We start from the raw sequence: 21,937 nt of genomic DNA, 5'->3' as shown, positions 1-21,937 counted from the left end.
AAATGATTCTTTCTTCGAATTGGAAGTGGATTGAGCTGAGTATTGTAGAATATATCCACATGATCTGAACTGGACACATGGTGGGGGAAAGAACTTTTGTAGTATTTTGCTGTCACAAGCCAATTGAAGATTTCATTTTTTTTAATTAGTAGATAATCCATTCCATATTTCAGCTTAAATAAACTGGTATAAGCTACAAAGTTGCTAGTTGTTGAATTATCCTAATAGTAAAAGTTAATAAGTAGCCATTAAGTAAATTGGGGTATATCCAAATACATGTATGTAGATGATATAACTTAATTATAGACATTAGTAATATGAAAATGACAATTTGTACTTTATTTTACAAAATTAGCTATTATCATGATCATAACTGTGTAAATATGTAAAATATATAAAAATACCAGTATATTAATATTTGTTATAAATGGATAGAATAATTATGGATGCTCCTGTTTAATATTTCTTTATATTTTCAAGCGTTTTAATGTATATTTTATTAGAAATATAAAGAATACTTTTAATCATATTAAAATATATAACCTTACATGTCTTTGCTACTTTTTTAGCTCCCAAGGCTGAATCTCACTGTACCTAGGCTCTTCTGAAACACTTACTATGTAGCCCAGGTTGGCTTCTGATCTGAGGCTTTCCTAGAACATTCACTGTATAGCCCAGACTGGCCTCCAATTCTCAAACTAGACCACAATAAAACTAGTTGGTTTAAAACAAATTTTTAATATGATAAAATTTTGAAATTCAAGGCAAAAAAAAATGCAGCCATCAATTCTGCATGTAGCTGTCCAACCCTGTTGTGTGCAGGTAGTAGGTAGCTCTGTTTCAGCATATTCTAAAGCTCAAAGGCAGGAAGGAACCAGGTGTGACCTAGAAACTGAGAAAACCGTAGCTTCTGGGATTGGGTGGGACATAGCTTCAGATAAACCGGAAAGAGAATTTGGACATTTAAAGAAGTTTAGACTTCATTGTTCAATAGACTTTCCGTTCAGATTCAGAAATAAAGCCCTCATTTATTCTTAACTTGCCCCATTCACTTGGGTATTTCCATGGTCTTCTTAATAACTAATAGTGCATTGATCTGTACCAGGTTCTAGTATACCAATGTACCTGGGTCTTAAATACCAATATTTAACTTCAGTGCTGTCACTCAAAATGTACTAGTCAAAGGAAGAAAAAACTCCACTCATCAGGAGGGGTAAATTAAGACAGAAACTGTCTCACTTTGCTCCGTGTCACGGCCCCAGATTACCGTTCATGACTTAATGTGTGTCAGGTTTCAGTATTTGACTATAGAATCTCTCAGGATACTGTTGTGTAACTTTTCAAAATCTTAGCTAATTTTTCCATGAATTTTTTTTAATTCAAAATGGAGTTATTGTGTTTATAAAGTTAAGGAAATAAACAAGACAACAACCTCTTTATACTATTCTAAGCCGGGAGGGAACGACCTTCTAGGATAAGACCAAACCATAGGCCTTCCGCAGAGGAATTGTCTCTGGAGCTCTTCGTGTGCATTGGCTCAAGTCTCTTGATGTGTTCCTTTCCTTTCTTCCTGCTCTTCACATTACTTTGAGATCCTCTCTCCTCCTTCTCCTGTCGTCTCCTGTCACTGTTCCTAAGGAAAGCTGGGTTGGTGCCTGCAGAGCCTTGTAAGGGACCCACTGATACTGTTGGCAGAGCTTTGGGGTGGGTCCAGGATGGCGAAGATAACTTCTGACACTTCGGCTCCTATCGTCTAGAAAGTAGGGACCTTCAGCTAGAACGTGCCACATCAAAATCAGTCACCCTGGCAATTAGTTCTTAAAATTAATAATGATGCAGAGTAGTCTCAGTTTATGTGATCATACCTTTAGTAACAAGCAGGAAGGGAATTAAAGTGCAAATTAACCAAGGAAATGGCAGGAAATTGTGCTTTCTGAATTACCGAGATAAATTATGGAGAACCCTAACTTATTTTAAAGCTTTTTCTTCTGAACTTCTTTATGTCTGAATGCCTTTTAAGTCTTCTGTTCATAGTAGTTAGTAAGTAATATTCTTTTTCTGTTTGTTTGTCTGGATTCTCTAAGAAACAGAACTGATAGGATGCACATACTCACACTTACACACACATATACACACACACTTTTAGAGAAAATAACTTTTTCCCCCTGGAGTGCTGGGGATTGGATTGAAGCCAAAGCCTCATTCATACCATGTAAGTATTCTCCCCTGAGCTGAGCCACAGTGCTGAGAGCCCACAGAGGCTCCCTCCTAAGGTCCTACTAAAGGTCAAAAAGTCTGAACTTGCTTTGCCCAGCAGGGCTGCATAATAGAATGATTTGGCCAAAGGCGTGGTTACCAGGTGTTTTGAGGGGGGCTACACTTGGTTGTATGCTGTGCTTTGATCTTGAAAGGGGGAGCTCTTTTACCTCTCCCCTTGCTAATGTATAAAAAGCCCATTAGAAATAAACTCCCAGCCGGGCGGTGGTGGCGCACGCCTTTAATCCCAGCACTTGGGAGGCAGAGGCAGGCAGATCTCTGTGAGTTCGAGGCCAGCCTGGGCTACCAAGTGAGTTCCAGGAAAGGCGCAAAGCTACACAGAAAAACCCTGTCTCGAAAAACCAAAAAAAAAAAAAAAAAAAAGAAATAAACTCCCGGGCATTGACCCAGGGCCCTCCCGAAGCTATCCTGTGTCTCTATCTTTTTTCTTCGTCTACTTCTATATTTCCTATTTAACATTTCTCAACTCCTCACTCCCCATTTCAAGGAACCCTTTGATAGGGTGGGGCAGGACCCCAACACTGGTCTCCAACACAGTGCCTGTTTGAGATACACTGTTTCTAATTCACCCAGGGTTAAGCTGCCCTTGAACACACTATGTAGCTTAGGAGGGCCTTAAACTTTGGATATTCCTGCCGTAGCCTCCAGATTAACTAGAATTACAGCTCTGTACTGTAAGCTTGGCTGTGAGAAAGTGTTTATATGGAATTGAGTCACTCGGCTATGGGGTCTGAGAAGTCCCAAGGTCTGCTCTTGACAAGCTGGACCCTGGATAACTGATGGTCTAGTTCCAGTGTGACTGCAAAGATCCCAAGGAGAATGATGCCTCGGGTTTCTGTCTGAATTTTATGCCACAGGCAGAAGACCAAGGTCCTGACTTAAAGCAAGGCAGAGAGGAAAGCTTGTTGGTGTGCTTTTCCTGTTCAGACTACTCAGATTGTAGAGACATACCCACCCTGGAAAAGACAGCCCACTTTACTCAATTCTATTGTTTCAAACATTTATTTCACCCAGAAGTATTCTCAAAGACACATTCTGAATAATATTTAATAAATTATCTCAGCATCCCATGGTCAATCAAATTGTCACATAGAACTAACCACTACATTTCCATCCCTTGTCAACTTGACACCATTTAAATCTCATTTTATTTCCAAATAAAGGCAGTAGCAGGATCATAATTCTGCTTAACTGTATCACGCAGTCAAAGTATCTTATAGTTTATGAAAAAGGATGACAGAAATGTATTTTCAAATAGATTTGGGAGAAATATGCGTGACAGTGCAGTCCTTATTTTATAAGTAGTTACACAGGTATAAACCTTATACTTGCACTTATAACCTCCTTCATTCACCGCCCGTCCTGCAGTCCCTTTGCCTTCAGAATTTACCCGGTGGGTGATCCAAACCTTCATTCCTAAGGGGACAGCAAAAGTCTTGTCTGGATTAGGTCGTTATAGTTTTCCATTGACCATGATTAGTGGGTGTGGCAGTACTAGAAGATACACTGAAGGATTGCCTGTGGTCCAGACATCCTCTGTCATACCTCTGTTGTAATGGTAGCCTAATTTCCCCTTGGCAGTCAGGATTAGTCAGCCAGTCCACACAGTAGCTCTTCTCTTGGCTATTGATGCAGAAGAGTGGGGAGCCCTAAGTAGCCAAATAGTGTTCTTAGCATGCAGTTCAGTAGACTCATCATTGTGTCTCCTAGGGGAAGCATTCTTCCATTTGGAATTAAGACCTGTTGGCTAACAGAATGATAAAGTCACAGGAACCAGAAACAAAGATTTTCCTAGTGGCTAATTAGAAGTAATGGTACACTCCTTAATTCCTGACCCTGTGAACCTGTGAATTTTGTCTGAAAGAAACAGTACCATATACTGGATGATGGTTTGTGCTAGTATCTAGTATTAAAGCTTTGGCATGTTAGTGTACAAGTATCTGCCGATCACCCATGCAAACAGTACTGATGAGGTCATGGTAAAGTATTGTGACCTTGTTCCTCCTAACAACACTGAGTCATTGGCATTTCAATGAATTACTCTGCTCATTAAGTAGTACAAGCACAGAATGTGCCTAAGTCACTTTTCAGAAGTATAAATATGTGCATGACTTAATACATGAACAAATCAGTGTTGTCTGCATATCTCTGCCCCCGTTATTCCCCACCTCAAGAAAAACAAATATCAAGCCAGTGTATCAAGTGTGTCTATACTGTCTTGTGAGGTCTGGATTCTTTCCAGTTCTCCAAGGCTTAGGGCGAAGTTAGTTCTCAAGTCTTACTTCAGTGGGACAGATCTGGAACAGAACCTTAGACTTTTCATTCCAGAAGTCCCCAGGCTATCCTAATGTTACTGTTCTCAGAACCACATTTTGAGAACCACTGAGTCACATATCTCAAGTCTGAATGAAGGTCAGGGTTATCTCTGAAACCTCCCACTGCAGCTTTGAACAGTCTGCTTGTAGAAAGGTTTATGAGCTGACACTCACTTTTGGCCTGGCTTGTGTTTTTGTTCATGAGATCACATGACTCGGGGACCATCTTTGTTGGCATTATTATGATGCCCAGTGTCCATAAGATTGAAATATTCTTGTTAGATTACTTTCTCCAATTATGCTGCTTGTCACCACAATGACATTAGAAGAGAAGGAGAAGCTCATGTTGTTTTATATGTAATAGACCCTCCAGCTTGTTTTCTGTATATACAGCAGATTGCATCTCAAAGGGTTACTTCCTACCCACACCCCCACAACCAACTGCTGTCAGACGAGGCCAGCTTGGAATCCCTCTAGATTGTCCTTTGAAATGGAGGTGAGGGCCATACACCAAACATTACTACTATTCATTACCTTAACAAGCTTGAGCACCCAGAATGCTCACACTCAGTGTGAAAAATGCTGGGGAGATAGCTCAGTGCTTAAAAACTTGCCGCTCTTCCCAAAGACCCAACATCCAACCTTCTCCTGTCTCCCATGAGCCCCGGCACACAGGTAGCATGCAGACACAGACAAAGACACCAACAGGTAAATGAAATAGTGCATCTACATGTAGTCAGTCCCTGGAACAAGGAAACGGTGTGTGTCCTTCGGCCTTCCTTTCTTTTTTCAGTTAAGTCTTGTTATTCAGAATTCCCATAACTCCCTCCACTATTTCATATATGCCTCTTGTTTTTATGTTTATTCATGAATTATAGCAATTACTCCTGCTTCTCCCTCTTTTTTCCCTCCTTTCTTCAGTGTCTGCAAAAACAGGTCCTTTAAATGGCACCATCAAAACTTCAAAGAACATATGAGCTGTTAATAATTGTGTGCCCTACTTTATACATATTTATTAGGCTTTTAAATATGCTTTACTGAGTCAGTCATAGTACGCTTAGCATAGCTTAAAATATTATATATTTACAAATGTGTATTTAAGTTTTTATAAATGTAAAATATTTTTATTTTTCAAAGGAAGAGGAGACAGATAATGAAGAAAACTTTATTGATCTCAACGTTTTAAAGGCCCAGACCTATCGCTTGGTAAGTGTCATTGGCTAAACAAGAAATCAGCAAGCAATCAGCCTATGTATTCTGCTGGAAATCCAATGAGAAGAAGCTGTTTGCCAGGCATTATTTTGTGTATTCCTTGCAAAGTAGTTATGAAAATTGTTTTTCTATGTACAAAACAATATACATAGGAAAATTATACACACACACACACACACACACACACACACGCACACATGCACACATGCATATATATCTATGCACACAATTATAACAAACATAAAGATCCAGAAGGGTGAGTGAAACTGCCTCCTGCATGTGGAAACCAACATGGTGCTTCTGGGGCAAACTCAAAATATATTTTCTAGATGACATTTTTAATTATGCAAAGCTGTAAATTGTTCTCTCTCAAGATACTAGACATTGAAATAGATCAGGAGACCAGGAGTGGATGATTTTTGTTTGTAGGAAAATACTTAAATTGTATTTCTATGAAGTAAAATTAATCCTCTTACATAGTCAGGCATTGCTTTAAGACAGATTTTCCCTCATTTTGATTACAAAATAAATATAGTCTATGAGAGTATACTTACTGCCAATGAGTATTTTAAGTGTACATGTGGCATTTTTGCATTGTATATGTATGTTATATTTCAATAAAGTATGTACCTATATACCCTCAAAAAAAGATGTATGCAGTATAGTCTTACTTGCCCTCTATTTTCATGTCTGAATCCTCAAAGCAAGTTTGGATCTAGTTTTTGTTTCATATGACAACTTCCTCAAGCTACCCAAGATGTTCTGTTATTACATATTATTTACTGCCTTAATATTGTTGATTTTCAGTAATTATCACCAGTGTGTATGTGTGCATATGCATGTCTGTGTGCATGCATGTATATACCCACATGTGTGTTGCTTGTGTGTGTGTGCATGTGTGTGTATGTGCATATATGTGTGTCCCAACTTGAAATGGAATGTAATATTGAGGCTCTTTTGCCAAGTGTCTGGCTTGAGCTCAGTACTTTACTGGATTCTAACCTTGGGCAAATTTCCAAACTTCTTGGAAAATGTTAACCTGTTCATAAGATTTCTATGATTAAAAGACTTACATGCAAAGCATTATAAGAATAGCATCTATCACCTAGAAAATGTTCATCACATGCTATCCAAAAGCATTATCAATCTTTCCCATGTCCTCGTATGTCTGATTTGTAAGTTCCTTCATGACAAGGATAATTGTCCTTTTCCTATTTCTCATGATATAAAACACAAAGTGCTGAATAAATACTTCTTCAATAAATGAACACATTTAAAACTTATTTTTAAATTAAAATATAAGTATGTTATTTACCTCCATTCACTCTCCTTCCTCTAGCTCCTCCCATGCCTCGCCTCCTTAGCTCCCTCTGAAATCCCTGGTCTCTTCTTCTTTTAATTGTTATTGTTTTACACACACACACACACACACACACACACACACACACATGCATAAACATAAATACAGCCTTCTGAGTCATTAAATGTTGCATGTATGTAAAGTATTTCAGGGATGACCACTTAATGTTGAATAACCAACTAGGGGGCTTCTCCCTGGCAAAAACTTCTGCTCTCAGCATCCCTTAGCTCCCTATAGCTCTTTGTCTAGGGTGGAGGCCTGTGAGATTTCCCTTCCTGCCTTAGGCATCTGTTGGTGTTGTCCTTGTTTGGGTCCTGTTTAGGTATCCGGATTATTGAAGTATCGTGGATGAAGTTTCCCTGTCATTTCTAGAAAACATAATCTCACAACAGATTTCCTGGTCTTCTGGCTCTTAGAGTCTGTGAGCCTCCTCGTCTGCAGTGTCCCCTCAGCCTTGGGTGCAGGAGTGATGTTGTAGATGTATCCACAGGGGCTGGTACTCTGTGGTCAGTTGTTCCCTGCATTTTGATGGTTGTCATTTTCTGTGATGGTCTGTGTCTGTTGTAAAGAGAAGCTTCTTTCGTGAGGGTTGGGAGCTACATTTGTCTGTGGATATAAGGATAAATACTTTAAAAAGCAGTTAGGATTTATGCTGGCTAGTAAAGTGCTGGTAGTGGGTTCTCCTCTAAGATCAATGAGTTCACTAGCCCCAGGTAGTTTGCTAGGTTTCCAGTTCCAGGCGTGATCTCCTTCCTGACCTTGAGTGGACCGTAAATCCAACTAGAGAGCTGTTGGTGACTGCCAAGATATGAGTGCCACTATTGCACCTTTAGGGATATATTGCCATGTTGGTCATTGTTGTGGTTCACAGTCTTCACAGCTGGATAGGACTATTGGTTTCTTCCCTCCCTTGGCAGTATACCAAACATTCATAGTGTTTTGTTCACTCCTCCTTTTCTCTCCTTCTATTTTGACTTCCATCCCCTCCTTAATTTAAGCCTTCCCCCATTTTCCCATTTCCCTCTGAATGAAGGTATTTTTTATTGCTTTGTTAAGATTATGTAAAATAATATTAACATTTATGTCCAAATAAATAAACTCAAGTTTTATTTATACCTTACATTTTCAGATCACTTTTTAGTACTCAAATTATTTTAAAATACTTTCTACTCTTTTGATGTATTTATGTAGTTACATTATTTTCATAAATATAAGCATTAATATTTATAACTTCAAGGTCTTCACATTTTTAAAAGTTAATAAATTATACTACCTGAGTTTAAAGTATTTCTTCAAAATCCAGGTCTTCCCCCTTCCACCTCATAACAGGTTTGACAAAGTTTGAATATGGTGTGATTCTTACTTGGAGCAAGTACATTGTTTTGCTTGTATTCATTTGGTGTATGTGTTGCAGATGATGACACTTTCTTCTAAAACAAGAAAAACAAAGTAGAGATGAATCTGCAGTTATTCTTAGAAACTCATTTGTGTGGTTGATGTCTGTTGATGGGGTAAATAGTGTGTGAAGGTGGAATTCCCTTTGAACAAATAATTGGAATGTTGAGAAGTACAAAAGTAGCTTAATTTACTTCTACCGCTAATTTAATTTGTCACTGAAATTAGGCTATATGAAGAATTTTCCTCCTATATGTGTGCTTATTAACTTATTTACATATTAACTCATTTGGCAAAGATTACATAATATATATCCTTTGGAATTAAAACTATGGGACATTATCATGGGAGGAAAAAGTCTGAACACCAGGTGTTTGGGGATGGTCAACCATGAAGTACTAATGAGACAGAAAAACCCTTTCATATTTTGAGAAACCTGGCAGGCTTATCATATTGCCCACTAAAGCCATCTGCCTGGGACAGCTGTGACTAACTCCAGCTTCTAATGGCGTAGACTGCTCTTTCCCCAAGACAGATTGCTGTGTAGGTTAGTAATATAGATTTAAGGTCTTACATTTAATGTGGCAGGTGGGCTCACAACACTGCAGAAATACCCTTTCAGTAAGGTTGCTGGTCTACAGACCGTCAAGGAAACCAATCACTGAGTATGTATGTAACTGCAAACCTGGGAAGGGACGCGTGAAAGCAAGCCATTTTTACCTGTGGCTTTAAAACAGCGGATGCTTCCAGCATCGTTCTCTATCCTCTCACCCTGCCTTTTTTGAAGAGACCCAGTATTCTATTATAGTAATTACTGTCCTGTTCATTGTCTGTCTCATCTCCAGAATGCACACTCCTCTACAGCAGGAGCTTATTAGTGCCTTTTTAAAACCTGTGCCTGGTGTGTGGAAGCTCCTCAATAATCAATAATACTGAATGAACACGTGCTGAGTATATAATATATATGGAATTTTGTAGGCAAGGTGTAATTTAGTCTCCTTAGAGAAAAGATCTTTTCAATAGTAGTTGTTGCTTCTATGTACCACATATGAAAAACAGGAAGAAAACTATCTCTCTCTCTCTCTCTCTCTATATATATATATATATATATATATATATATATATATATGTGTGTGTGTGTGTGTGTGTGTGTGTGTGTGTGTGTGTGTGTGTGATTGTTCCATATATATTTCTTCCTCTCATTAAGTAGTGAAGCCTGAACCCTGAAAGTGTGCTAAGTAGAGCAATTCCAGGATTTAGAAAAATGTCTGTTTTCCTGAGTTTTGGTAAGATGGAGCAAGAAGAAAGGCCAATGAAATGACATGTCACGGGTCATGTTCTCAAGAAGCAGTCAATGAAAACAGAGTTTAGAGGCAAGATGCTCATTCAGTTAGAATGATGGTGATGAACAGAAGAGGGCAGGAAGCTGCAAAGGACAGGGAGGGGACTCTAATTGTGATACAGTGTAGACTACCTGGGGAGGAGCACTAGAGCAAGCCTCCTGCCTCGCCCAGTCCCTGGAAGCAGACTGCCCAAAAAGGCCATGCTCCAGGGTGAGACACCCTGGAGCAGACAGCAGGAGACCACTTGCCTCTCACATTCCCTGCAGCTTGGTAGGTAAGCCCCACCTGATAGAAAACCTGGCAGCCCCTCTTCTTTACCATCTTAATGTATTGAAGCCTGCACCTACTAACTTGAAGAATACGATGTATGGAATTACCATCCTCCGTGGACTTAACTTGTAAAGGACTGCCTGAGCAAATCATAACACAGCAGGAACCTCTCAAGCACTGAGGAAAGCGAAGGCCCTTCCTCTGGGTGGTCCATGCTGAGGGTTGTGCAGTTGGTTTGTTTGGGAGGAGGCGTACTGCCCAGAGCATTTGTTTACTTTCAGATTTAAGACAATGTCTTTACAGCCATTCTTATTGTCCAAGTTTCCCATATAACTTCCTCTCCCTGATTGTGAACTTGCCAAACATACCTTTCAGGAAACAGCCACAATTAATGAGAGATGTATTGTTTCCCCAAGTTTCAGCTGTTGGTTAATTATCTGGATTTTGAGATAGCCTTTCTTAGAAGGAGAACTTTATGAACTGATACTTGGCTTTGAGGCTGGACCACGAATTTCCACATTCTCCAATCTCAGAGTGTTCTTGAAACTGGACCCCACCCCTCACCCCCCCACCGGAAGGAGGACAGCAGTGGTGCCCTGAAGTCCTGAGGGCTGGGCAGGACCTGTTGAAGGCCGTGCGTGCCGTAGCATGTTCAGAGATCAGAGCGGGCACACGGAGGGCAAACTGTGGTGGCAGAGCGTCAGGAACGTGTGCCTGTCACTGTGCTTCCATGTCGCATTGGTTATGTGTGAAAGCTGCCAGCACGTCCAGGGTGGCTTTGCCGGCATTCCCACCCATTATAAAGCCCCCAGAATCACAGCCACACTGTTCTGTCTGCATAAGGCAGCTGTGTCACTTTCCAGCCCCAGTGAAAAAGAAATGAGCAGGAGCTAAGCGTGCTCTGCCGAAGTCTATTTTTAAATGCCCATCACTTCATTTCAAAACATTTTTTCAAACATGCCATAGATCCTATTCTTCCTTGAGATGCTAAATTTGAGGTTTTAGAAACCCGATCCTGAGTTATGCAGCATAAAACCAAGTCTCTCAAAAGCCTTAAACACAATTGGTTTTTAATTACTTAGAAAAAGAAAAAAAAGAAGAAAAGAAAGAGGAAAAAAGTCATTGTACCAAGAATGAGAGACTTTTTAGCTTCAAAAGCAAAAGCTGAAAGGAAGTAAAAATAAAGCGTTTGAATGCGAACTTCACTGTAATTTTAGACTGTCATCCAGGCAGGTCTGCTGTCATGTAGTCAAAGCAGGGGTAGGGATGGGTTACCCGACGAATGCCTTAAAGTAACTTGAATGTTATCTCACTTCACCTTAGACCTTCTTTCTCAACAAAACGTCCTTTCTGAGTAGTATAGGGGAGCTCCGTGGTAAAACAAGGGTAGTGTGGTGGGGGTCGGGGTGAGGGGATGGCGAGCGGCTGGCTGCTGTACAACACAGCTCGCCTCGTAGTCTACCGTGGATTCTGGTCCTGGTCTGAAGGAGCCATTTCTCTCCTCTCCGCAATCACTGATTTGAGAGGTAGGGCTGTCTGTGTTGTGAGAGTAGTCTGTGGTTGGTAATTTGCCAGAGAAAGGATTAAAATGCCTCACATTTGACTGGGATGGGACTTTATGGCTAAGTAAATGCTTTTCTTTCTCTGGCAGCTAACCTGTACCACCCCGTCAGTTTTATATCCACCGGAGAACAGGAAATCTAGGCCAGAGAAGAAAGCTCAGCCTCCCTCTGCTCAGAGAAGGCTAAAATGGCAGTTCTTGCTGGGTGTAAAAGACAGTTCACTTGATCTTTAGTTAGCTTTTGAATCCACACTTGAATAGACATCCTTATTTCCATCTTGGTCCTTGCAGACTTAGCAAGAATAGGGAACAAGGACTTTTCAAGGTCCTTGCTCAACTCCAAGTCTGAGCCTTAAAGGTAGATGCTATGACCAAAATAGCCTTTGATGAAAGTCCTGACTGTATGTTGCTAGCCACACGACCCTGGCAAGTTAATTAACCTCTCCTTGACGCTGCTTTCTTATCTGTAATGTGGGGACACAATTTCTCCCAGGCTGCTTTTGAGATTAATAGAACCTAACTTGTGGACAGACCGCACCTGGCGCGGAGCTGGCACAGACCATGTGCTTGCTTATTTCTTAGTCTGTAAGAATGTTCACCTTTCCTCGAGGCTGGGATCAGTTACCACATTTGTGTGCGCCGTAGGAAAACTAAAAAGGCCCTACTCCCTTGATCCAAACAGCTCTTCCGGCTGCTGTCATCTTTAGTAAGAAGGCTACATAGGGACAAGCTATCAGTGAGCTTGCATTTCAGCGTAAATTAGGAAACCCTGGCACTGTCATAGCTTAACTTTCATAATCTGTCACATGGGTTATGACTGGTGGCCACTAGACTGCATTTTCTGTCATATGGTTTCTCCTACAGAAATGTCACAGGACAGGAGCATTTATTAAAAACTAATGCGTTTGTTTTTCAGGTATCGTTTGCAAACTGTTCTTATATAAATGAACACACTGTTTCCTGCATCAACTCTAGGAGTAAATATTTACTGTGTAATTGAGTGTGTAAGATGGGCACCCATAAGATGAGTATGTTTTTAGTCCTCTACCCACAGCCTCCAGCCCTTCCTCATGACTCACTCCTAGAAAACATTGGTGTATTGCATATCTGACTGATTCATGTTCACCAGAGACTTCTATGTCGTCACCATGACATGTGGATGCTACATGTGTCTCCTTTTCATCCTTTCGGCTGTAGCTCAAGGCCATGTGCTCTACCGCTGTCTGATCCTTCAGTCAGTTAGGTTTCAATGGTCTTCCGTACTTACCCTAAGTCCCACCCTGCCACTCTTCCAAAATACCGTCACCCTGCTCAAACATTTGAATACCAGTGCATGACTTTTATAAGACTATTCTGGCTCTATTCACTTTTGAGGCTTTTTTTTTTTCTGCCTCCAAGTTTATGTACATAGATTGTGAAACAGTAAGATTCTGACCAGGCTTCCGTTTGCAGTTTAGCGACCGTTCATGTACCGAACCTTGTTCCTTTGTCCACAAACCCTTATGATTCAAGTTAAGCCAGTTTCCTCCTTGGCTTTCCAACTTTTATAACTAACAGTCTTTCTCTGTTTTTCTCTGTGTTATGTGTGTGTGTACATGTGTTGGTTTGTGTGTGAGTGGTGTGTGTGTGTGTGTGTGTGTGTGTGTGTGTGTGTGTATTTGCCTATGTCTGTGGAGGATGACTAGGCTGTCATTCCTTAGAAGCTATCTGTCTTGGTTTTTGAGATAAGATCTGTTATTGTTTACTCACAAGTAAGCTGGGTGAGCTGGGCAGTGAGGCCCAGGGATCCATCTCTGCCTCCCCAGTGCTGAGATCAAAGCCATGCCACTGAGCCTGGCCTTGGTTATCTGGCTTCTAGGGGGTTGACCTTAGGCTCTGTGCTGTCAAGGCAAGCACTTTAGGGACTGAAGCACCACCCCACCCTTCCATGGCACCCTTCTGTCTTTGTCTTTAAGTCATTAGCTCTACCGGCTAAGGTTCAGCTCAGATCCTCTCTCCTCAGTGACACTTCTTGTCACTCCACCCCAGTCAACCCTGTGGCCCACAAACCCACAACACATAGATCTTTATGAAGCAAAACTAGAATACTTCTGCAGGCAGGTTTTCGTTTTCTTCATTATTCCCGGACGGGCACAGTATGTGGCAATAGTAGGCGCCAAGTAAGTATTTCTATGCTAAGTGAAAGAAGCCATCGTACCTTACTTGTAATTCTGCCTCTTCTCCAGCCCAAAGGACAAATGCACATTCTATGACCTAGATTTTCCGTGTTCTCCTCTCTAAGCCCCTGACCATGCTTCTCATTGTGATTTTTTTTCAAGCTGTGTTCATTCCTATTTCAGAGTTCTGGCTTATGCTATTTTCGTCATTGTAAACACCTGACTTTCTTTCTCCTCCGCTGCTCTGCATCCCATACATCTTCATAGGGATAAATTTAAATCTCACTATTGCCATAAAACACACTTCTTCATTTCTCACTTAAACCCTAAAGCCTGCCCACCTATATTCCATCTTATTCTTGAAAGTTAGTTAAAATTTTATTTTTAACTACTTATATTTTACTCCTGGCCCCCACAGGCACCTTCATACACACAGACACACACAAACACAGACACAGACAGACAGATACACACACACACACACACACAACATGGGTGGGTGGGGGTGGGGAGGATACTAGTGTAGTCACACATGTTTGAAAGCTGAGGAGGGAATTGCCTAACCTTGAATTAAAAGAAACTGTCGGGGGAGAGAAAGAACAAGGTTCTTTAGATATGTGATTAGTTGCCAGATTTTCAAATCAAAGCCTGACCAAAACCTTATTGTTGCCACAATCTATGTACATGTGATGTGTAGGCAGAAAAATGCTTCCATTTTTATTATTTAAAAAACAAGTATGTTTCCTGTAAATTAAAGCACTGTAACTCAAATTCTAATAGGTCTTTTAATAAAAACCCCTGAGCCAGATATTGGGGTAAATGCTGAAAGATCAGAGACAAAGGAACAAGCCACCTCTTACCTCTAGGACTCTTCAGCCTGAAAAGCCTCTAGTTCCTGTCTCCTAATGCCTTATATGCCTTTCTCTGCCCAGCCATCTTTTCCTTTCTAGTGCTGGGATTAATGGTATGTGTGCTTCCCAAATACTGGGATTAAAGGTGTGGGCCACCACTGCCTGGCTCTGTTGCTGTCCTAGACTGAGTCAATCTCATGTAGTCCAGGGTGGCTTTAAAATCACAGAGATCCAGATGGATCTCTGCCTCCCGAGTGCTAGGATTAAAGGTGTGTACTGCCACTGCCTGGCATCTAGTTTAATCTAGTGGCTTGTTCTGTCCTCTGATCTTCAGGCAAATTTTAATAGGGTATACAATGTATCACCACAAAGCACAAAATAGTACAGTAGGAAAAATGTGAAACTATCTCCACATCTCAGCATCTAGACATAAACATTATACCCTTTATTCTTTCGTTGCCCTCAGTTTATGTAAGATCCTGCTATTTCAGAATCTGGATGAAGGTACATAGAATTGTTTGTGCTTTTTATGAAAATTAGGGTGGGAATGGCTGGCATAGAAATAGAACAGTAAACTAGTTTAGAATCCATGAAATAATCCAAATATGTGGCAAAATTAATATATGAAACGATGTTGATCAGTGACAGAAGTTGAATAATAATCCATATTATTATTCAAATAATAAGCAGGCTATTAATGTGGAGAAAAAGCTAGAGTCTTCCCTATTTATTATGCCTATGTAAACTCCCCATGGATCAACAGGTAGAAGAAGAAGAGCAAAGTAATAAGTAGAAACATGAATGAAAAGTGTTAACCTCACAGGTACAGTTAGACATGATAATACATAATATGAAAAAAAAAACAAAGTGAAAAATAAAACACTAAGAAATTGGAATGTATAAAATCACATAATTTATGTTAAAGATCAGTGGGGAGGGGTCAGGAGAAAGTTACAACACAAGTGATAAGAGATGAGATTTGAGATCTGCCATCGTGTTGTGTACAATGTACTGTTGTGACTCTCTCTGAAGGTGGCTTTGTTCCCTCCACGCAATCTTGGGATTATTTCATTTCTTTTTTATTTTGGACAAAGACTCATATAGACCAGGCTAGCCTGGAACTTGCTCTGTAGCACAGGCTGGTCTCAGACTCATGATTCTGTTTTGGTTGCCAACCTGAGTGTTGAGATTGCAGTCATGTGTCCCACACCTAGGTAGGACTATTTAGTCTTGGCAGTCAGTTAACTCCATTTGAAATTTATCTTGGTAGATGTATGAATTGAATGCTTCAGATGAATTCATGTGTCTCTATAAGGATGTTGTGTGTTTATAAGTATGTGTACATATTATATATGTTTTTTAATTTGGAGAACATATACACATTCATATACATGTCTATATATATGTGTGTATATAATACAGTCTCTCTTTAGATGTTTAACTGTCTTGTCTTATTAATATTGCCTGGGAGAGAGAGGCTACTTACTGGCACAAGGCTCTGGGAAGACTATTAACATTTCATGTTTGATCTCTGAACTGACTTTGATCTTGTCCCCACTGTTTGATCCCAAGGTTCCTTTATGGGAGGGTTTGGACTATTATCATCAATTCTTCCTTTCGCAGCGAGGATCACCTCTCATTTCATTAGTCCTCCTTTTACCTGAGACCAAATTTCACGTCCATTAGCCGACCTCAAATGCTTCCTTCCTGAGAAGCTGTAAACCCCTTGCAGGCAGGAATTAGAGTGTTTTATCTTTCCAAACCGAGTACAGTACCTGGATTCCTGTCTCAAATGTTCTAAGAATTCAACAAATGAATTATTGGTTACGTTAATTAATTATAAGTAAAACTACTAGATAGCCTATGTCTCCTGACTTCTAATTGTCTCTTCCACAGCAGTAACTGGAAAATGCAGTTTTCTGAGAGCCAAGCCTGACCTTATTTAATACTGCTCAAGAGAAGGACCCAACATTTTGACCATATCAAAACAGCAGTTTTGTCTTTACTAATAGCCACACATAAAACACCATTTGTTAAATGAAAAGAAGCGGTTTTCTCCAAGTGTTGTAATTTTTACATGGTTTATCTTTGGTAGTTCATGTTTACAGATGTTGAGAGATGTTGAAGGAGGAAGAAGTTATGAAATAAACATGCAAATATGGAAGCAGACGTGGAGGAAGTTAGTGGTACTCTCCCAAGCCTAAGCTGCTCCAGTTCTCTGGTTACCTTTTCTTTTCAGCAGCTGGGCTCTTTCTCTGGTATATTATGGCCTGAATGAGTAAAAATGTGTGAGTGCCTTAAGACACTGGGAGTAGGTGTTAGTAAATTAGTGCAAAAGAGAACTAAATAAGCCAGGAATAGTAAACAGGACTTTTTTAAAGGGCCAGTGTTAAAGTACATGCTTGTGCACTGGTGCATCCTAACACAGCATTTGGTCTTCATCCTACAAATTCAGATTCTGGGTCTTAGCAAAGCGAGGCCACTGTTTGAGGAAAACACTAGAACTCAGTATTTCCACAGATGGAAATCCTGTGTCCCAGCCTAAAGAAAATGCAGCAGGTGGTCCTTTCTTTCCAGGTTTGGCCATTCTAGAATTCAGCCTTTGAAAGGCAGCAAGGAGAAGAAGCAGAAATGAAGGGATGAGGTTGAACAGCACCAGCTCTGGGTTCAATCTACCACATGTGGCTTCACATAATTTAAGTGATGGCTCCATAATTCAAACATATTTTATATCAGTGACCACAACATCTACATTCTATTAAGAACCAAGCCAACTTGCTACTAAGAAGACATGTCCTCTTGGCTCAGTCTGGCTTTATGGAATTGTGATGTGGGGCCCTTAACCCTGGCAGGAGCAGCCTGGGTATCCCACCCAAGCTTCGCACGGTTAAGGCAAACAATCTCACTTCCATTAGCCCTGTTACTCTAACCTGTTTGGTGCAACTGAACTGGTCAGAACTGGGGCCTTCATGAGCCAGGATAGTAACCAGATGTGCTAGTGAATGTGCACATGCTGCCCTTCCCAGAGCAAGCATGTTATGAGTGCCAGAGCAAATCAAATGATAGAGAACCTTTCCCTGCCTCTCAGCCCCCGCCATGACTCATGCTCCCACAGACTTCACGTGTCTGCTTCGTGAACCTTGCAACCCCCTCGAGTTCCCAGCTCTGGTGCTCAGTGCTCCCATGCTGCCCGCGTTCAGTTTCTACACCATACAGCATTCTAAGAAGTGCTCAAAGCAAAGGTTCCAATATTAAATGGGAGCTGTGGTGCCCGAGATCCAATCTTGAGCTATTTCCACTTAGATGTCCACATTTACTGTGACAAATACTTGTAGTTTTTTTAAGGTACTTTATAGTTTAAAAAACAAGTAATTTGAGGCCTTCGAAATAGAATAGAACTGAATAAATGCAGAATATACATAATCAAGTATGCATGCACATGTTATTTATCTATCCTCAGATGATGGGAATAGAAGTATAAAAGCAATATATCCTCTCTTTAAAGGCTCTGAGTCTATCAGGACTTGTAATAAGTAGGGATGCATAACTGTGTCAGCATTATACAGTCTTGTGAGTGAGTTCAGTTACTAGAGACCTCAGGCTTCCACAAAAATGCAAAACACTGTAAGTAGACATTTAAGAAATGTCTTTCAGTGGTATAAAATTCACATTGAGAGTGTAATTTCACTATGATATTTACATAGTTTTTAAAGTTTTATGCTTATATGGTGTTTATTGTTGAATTTTATATTACAGAGCATTTCAAACATCACAAAATTAGAATTAGATAATGGCCCCTTATGCACCATTGCCTGTTTTTAAGTTGTTAATATTTTTTCAATCGTGTTTCACCTAAGCTTACTTTTTTTTTGTCCCAAACTATTTTAAGGGGAATTTCAAACATCTGTAAAAGCTTGGCATATATTCTAACTTATAAGGTTTTGTTTTTGTTTTTGTTTTTTAATATTACCACCATACCAAGTTATCCCTCTAGAATTAACCATTTCCTGATGTCCAGCAATTTCTGCATTCAATGTCTTAATGGTCTATCACTCAAGGGCCCAATCGGTAAAGTGCTTTCCATGCCAACATGAAAACCCACATGAAAGCAAGGTGCTGCAGTGCACACCTGTAACCCCAGCACTGAGGAGCAGAGACACACAGATCCCTGCAACTTGCCCACCAGCCAGTCTCTCCCAGGTGGTAAGCTCCAGGTTCAGTGAGAGACCCTGTCTCAAAAGATAGTGAGGAGAATGATGGGGGAAGACACACAATGCACACACACACACATGCATGAGTTCCTGCTTGCACATGTGCACATCAACACATACATACCATGTAATACACACATATAACAATCATAAATGGCATTTCACAAAGGGATGGGAAGATGGCTCACAGGGTAAGTTTCTTGCTATTGAAGAAGTAGGACCTAAGTTTGCATCTCCAATGTCCATGTAATGATCAGGCATGGTGGCAAATACCTATAGCCCTAGCATTGGAGGGTAGAAACATAGTTTCTGGAAGCTCCCTGGCCAGCTAGCCTAACCTAAATGAAAAGATCCAGGTTCAATGAAAGACATATTTCAGCAAATAAAAATAAAGTACAGAACAATAGCGTGAGATATCTCATGCCAAGCCCTGGCCTCCATGTATGCACACTTAAGTAGCAAGTAGCAGGCATACTCTCTCTCTCTCTCTCTCTCTCTCTCTCTCTCTCTCTCTCTCTCTCTCTCTTCTCTCTCTCTCTCTCTCTCACACACACACACACACACATGCACGCACATATATACTCACTTGGGTGCAATAAACATTTTAAAAATTAAAATAAAAATATTTTACATATTATTTTTAATTAGAATTCATATAAGGCTCATGTATTTAGCTATTTATGCTTCTTGTATCTCTTATTATATATAACTATTTAATTTTTCTTTAGAATCACTTATAATTGATCAAGGGAGTTTAAAGCGGAAAACGGCCTTCAAAATTAATGCTTGGGGCTTTATTTTTAAATCATTAATGTGTAAATTTTCTACATTTTTAGATTCCCGGCATGTAATGCTAAAATATGAAAAGCTGAGAAAAGCAGAGGGAGGGGAGATTTTCTTTCTGTGATTCAATAGCCATGAATTGACTTTGTCATTCAAGGTCAGCAGCCAAAGGGCCCCTCCCTTTGGAGTTGAAGCATGTCTGTGTTGTGTCTCATTTTAAAGTGCCCTGTCCTTTGCCCTGGCCAAAAGACCAGTCTAATTACAAATATAGAGTTTGTAAATACTAAACACTTTGTGTCTGAAATTGTATCTCTTTTTTTCTTTCACATTTTGGCTTTGTGTTTCTGTATCATAAATTCAACTAACATTTTCTTACCAAACATGAGTATTTGTATTTCTCTGCTAATACCAGTTAAAATTCCTAAGTGGTATGTCTAGTTGGTAAAATCATCATTGAGTTCAATCTGATATTACCCAAGCATTATCCACTATAAAATGATCAGATCATATATTCACCTCATTTTTAAATACTTATTTTGCTATTCTACCAAATTCTCTTGCAACCTGGGTGGGAAGACAGAAAAGACTTTCTACCACACTATAATTTTAACACTACTATCCTCGATTTAAATTGTGCAGCGCTGCCTAAATGCCTCAAGATTTTTCCAGTTCTTTTTATAAACTCCAAATCTTGTGATATCTTTCCTTTCTTAGGACACAAACGAGTCTGCCAAACAAGAAGATATTTTGGAATCTACGACAGATGCTGCGGAATGGAGTCTAGAAGTGGAACGTGTACTACCACAGCTGAAAGTCACGATCAGAACTGACAATAAGGTACCAGAGAGAGAGCACATTTGCCCCAAGAACCCACCTTAGCAGGTGCTTTCAGGTTGAGAATGGGAGAAGTGGGAGAAGGTTTAGTGTTCAGCCTGCTGGCCTGTGGTTTTCCTGCCTCAGCACCTCCAGTGTTGAAATTATAGGCATGTGCCTCCTTGCCTGGTCTGTGCTTATCTTAACAAGAGTTTAGCAAATTGAATGAATACTGTAATACAGTACGAGGAGGGAAAAAAATCTTTGAAATAATTTTTTGCTTGGATTGAGGAGTTTTTGTCAATAACTTTAATGTAATTTATTGAAAATCATATTCTCTTGAGGTCAACCGGAATTCTGTGATGATACCAGTTGATAAGAGCTAAAAGATGTTTTAGAACTTGCTGCTTAGCACAATTGAGTGTAACCTAGATGTTGTCTTAGATAATCTGTACTGTACTATGGGTGACTGGAAATGAACACCCAGGGCAGGGTTTCTGCCCGTGTTCCCAGCACTAAGGTGGTTGAGGCAAGGGGATCAGGAATTCCAGGTCATTATTAAGAAGACAAGAAATATATAATAAGATAAGGATTGGATAATTGAGCAAAGGAGTTGCTTCTGAATCAAGGTACTGTTTTTTGTTTAGTTTTGGGGGTTTTTTTTGTTTGTTTGTTTTGTTTTTGTTTTGTTTTTTGCCTATGGTATTATAAGTAATTACTTCAGGGTGAGCAAAAGCACATAGGAGAGCTGAGGATTCAATTATCACTAACATTAATAATCTCTGCAGAAAGGACTAAGGGGACATCTAGGTAATGGGACTGAAGGAGAACATTCATCCATAGAGGCTAAACATAAACTCAGAATTAGGGAACAAAGTTCTATGGAAGATCATTACTGGAAACCACGGATTTATGTCTATGCTCAAAGTAGGAACTCCACAAAGATTGCTGTTTTCTGAGAGTCTGGAAGAATATTCATCCTTTAGCTATGTCCCCCAACCCTTAAGAAGTAGCCTAGACTCCTGCAACATCCGAGAACAGGGTGAGGCTACAGAGTTATTAGACAGTGAGAGACAAGTCTGTCAGGATCAGTGGAAGAATCCTGCAGCCTGGTCACTCTGCTTACCCAGTCATTGTGGAGAACAGCTGGCATTCTACCATACTGAAGGTGAATGCTTTGTTTGTATGTCATGTGTAAATTATCTATTAATAAGAATTTCTTCACTGATTAGATCTCTGCTAGAAATCAAACCTTTCAAAAAGAAGTAATGTGTTTCCTTTTCTTTTTTTTTTTTTGCAAAATAAATGCGATTTCTAGTTCTTTGATATTGTCAGAACAAATTCTCTATGAAATTAAAAAGTTACTATTGTGATTCTAGATATAATAACA

General features: G+C 39.9%; 1 protein-coding gene across 1 annotated transcript in view; it reads left to right on the top strand.

Moving 5' to 3' along the window:
* The window catches only part of Ift57 (intraflagellar transport 57), a 57,600-nt gene that overhangs the window by 7,620 nt on the left and 28,043 nt on the right, over nucleotides 1-21,937 (top strand). Inside the window, exons 5-6 of the mRNA XM_028867467.2 lie at nucleotides 5,730-5,798; nucleotides 20,449-20,571. Of these exons, the coding sequence (XP_028723300.1) occupies nucleotides 5,730-5,798; nucleotides 20,449-20,571 (192 nt within the window). The remainder of the gene's footprint in view (nucleotides 1-5,729; nucleotides 5,799-20,448; nucleotides 20,572-21,937) is intronic.

This window comes from Peromyscus leucopus, chromosome 12 (genome assembly GCF_004664715.2).
Source record: "Peromyscus leucopus breed LL Stock chromosome 12, UCI_PerLeu_2.1, whole genome shotgun sequence".
Lineage (NCBI taxonomy): Eukaryota > Metazoa > Chordata > Mammalia > Rodentia > Cricetidae > Peromyscus > Peromyscus leucopus.
Note: the sequence above shows the minus strand (reverse complement) of the source record. Positions and strands in the feature narration are given on the sequence as shown.